Raw genomic sequence first — 2500 nt, forward strand, 5'->3', positions numbered from 1 at the left:
ATTGGTAGAAGCAACCTGCTGAAGCATTTCTTTCAGGTAGGGAACAGAATATGGGTTTTTCTCTATCAAGAAATCAACTTGTCTGACTGGGACCTTTGGAAAAAGCATCAGTGCACTTTTCAGGTGTCCATCTCGAACACTCCATCTGTGTGTAGGCATGAACTTAACCACTTCTTCCATCATTACTGGGGCACAGTCTACTTCTGCTAAAATGTCCAACCACTGCTCTGAATCCTTCACTCCAGATTTATTTAACAATCCAATTAATTCTTCAGCATGCTTTTGTAATGTATTTTCTCCATCATTTTTTAGCAGTCCTACCAAATGAAAAAGAACATTCTGATATTTGTTTATCTGTAGAGGCGAAGGATCATCCCTGTGAAGGTCTTCCAAGATGGACAGAATGTGTTTTGGTTTTGATGATGATGCAATCAAAATACTCTCTGTTGCAGACACTATTTCTGATGATATTTTTGATGAAATGTTATTCTTTGCAAGAACTTTTATAATTCCACTTCTCACATTCTCCAACAAATCCTTGTCTTCCTTTTGAGTAATTGAAGCAATAATTGCTAGTGCTGCATAAAAATCTTGTAGTCCTTTATGTGGAAAGGAAAACTCTTCTCTATAACTTTTTCCTGTCCAAGTCTTTGCGAAGGTAAAAAATCCTGATAAAACTTCAGTTGAAGGCAATCTTAAGCTTTTGCATTTATTCTTAAGGACTTCAGTGCCCACAGTGCTTAGGAGAACTGAATTTTGGCACAAAGCCAGAAGACTTTCCTGATACATCACTTCAAGAAAATTTTCACACTTAATTCTAATTTCCTCAGGATCCAGGTAATGAAGATGAGACTGAAGCCGAGCTATAAGCTTCTTCTTCGTCAGCTGCAAAATTTCCATGTAAAGATTTGTTGCTGAATATAACTGACTAAATGACTTTGCTGAGAACATCCAAAGGTATGTCAAGAACACTAGGTTAAGTGGAAGCCGAAAATGTTCTGAAATCTGTGATGTGGATTGAATATAACTTAAAAGTTCTTTGATATCCTGTTGACTGTTTTCTCCACATTTCAACTGTTCATGATATCTGGCAATGAATTTTGACTGTTCTTCTACAGGGATACCAACAATTTTCAAGTGAATTACTGAAGTTTCCTCAGGGAGCAATCTAAGAAACTGCTCTACACTCTGTGGTCTAGTTGTACATATCAATCTAATGTTATGATTCTTCTCTTTGATGTGCATCTGTAATATCTCTCTGAGAAGTTTCTGTGATGCATTATTTGCTTCATCCAAACCATCAATGACAAAAAACACTTTTGACATTAGCACTGATCTTATTAGGTCATCTTCTTTCATTCGACCAGAAGTCTTCTGGAAAAGAAACAATAATACCCCCAAGAAACTTGAAACATGGGGATTGCGGCACTGAATATGAAGCAAAAGCTCAAAATCTTGAAGACCACTAATCTTTCCACCCTTTGAACACCAATCAGCAATAAGGAGTGAGGTGACAGTGCTCTTTCCAGAACCAGCTACTCCTTCTAGAAGAATAACTTGTGGAATTTCTCCATGCTTTTTTATCTTTAAAAGATTCTCTAATCTTGGTTCTTCTCTAATACTGTCAGCAGACTCCTGAACTAACTCAAGCTTCGTGAAAACTGAGGTCACTTTTGGTTTCTTTTTTTTCCATAAGAATGAACTAGGATCCACTTCTGTGTAAAAATTATAATGTTCCCTCAGCTCTTTCCCACCTTCAGTAACCAAAATTTCTCTGAGTTGTTTTCTCTGAGCTGCTAATGCCTTTGTGAATCGATCAGATTCATCCCTGATTCTGTTGATCATTTTGTTCAGTTCATTCTCTACAAAGGTAACTTCATGATCCTTGTTGAATCTTTTGCCTGCCAACTGCAATGTCTTCAGAAATAAGAGCCTTAAACCTTCAATCTTGCTGATCATTTCTTGCACATCTATATCAGTGGTTGCGCCATGAGCAAGAGAATTCCTCTGATCTTTAATCTGATAGATAAAATACTCTAGGGTATCACTTGGTATGGTCCATTCATTATCCTCCACTGCAACATTATTGCATGCTGTCCGGATGCACTGGTAGAGTAATGTAATGTCATAAGATGCTCCGCTAGGATCAGCTTCAATGATTTCCCTCTGGGTACTATGAAAGCGAGTTTTGTACATTCTACTTGTCATGCCTTTGGATAAAAGGTATTCTTTCAAAGGAACATGCAATGGTTTAGCACATCCCCATATGTAAACCTTATACAATACCTTCTTCCCACCTTTGAGCAAAACAACAGTAACACGCAAAAAGTTGGTGCTTTCTTCATCCAAAGGGTTCCCCATGTTTTTTAGATGCTTTACTATCTTGAACTACATAAAACCATTTATCAACTTCTTTCAATTGTTCATCTCTGTTTCTTTTTGTGCACAAACTTAAGATCAATGCATTTTCATATTTCTTAAATCGTTTTCATATTGATAA

The 2500-nt window shown here is 36.9% G+C and overlaps 1 protein-coding gene across 3 annotated transcripts in view; it reads right to left on the reverse strand.

Annotated features, from left to right (window-relative positions):
• The window catches only part of LOC125025708, a 26771-nt gene that overhangs the window by 18784 nt on the left and 5487 nt on the right, over positions 1-2500 (reverse strand). For all 3 annotated transcript variants that reach the window (XM_047613850.1, XM_047613846.1, XM_047613849.1), the window contains one exon: positions 1-2500. This exon is cut by the window's left edge and continues 101 nt beyond it; it is cut by the window's right edge and continues 50 nt beyond it. In XM_047613850.1, the coding sequence (XP_047469806.1) occupies positions 1-2361 (2361 nt within the window). In that variant the 5' untranslated portion in view covers positions 2362-2500.

This window comes from Penaeus chinensis, chromosome 5 (assembly GCF_019202785.1).
Source record: "Penaeus chinensis breed Huanghai No. 1 chromosome 5, ASM1920278v2, whole genome shotgun sequence".
Classification (NCBI taxonomy): domain Eukaryota; kingdom Metazoa; phylum Arthropoda; class Malacostraca; order Decapoda; family Penaeidae; genus Penaeus; species Penaeus chinensis.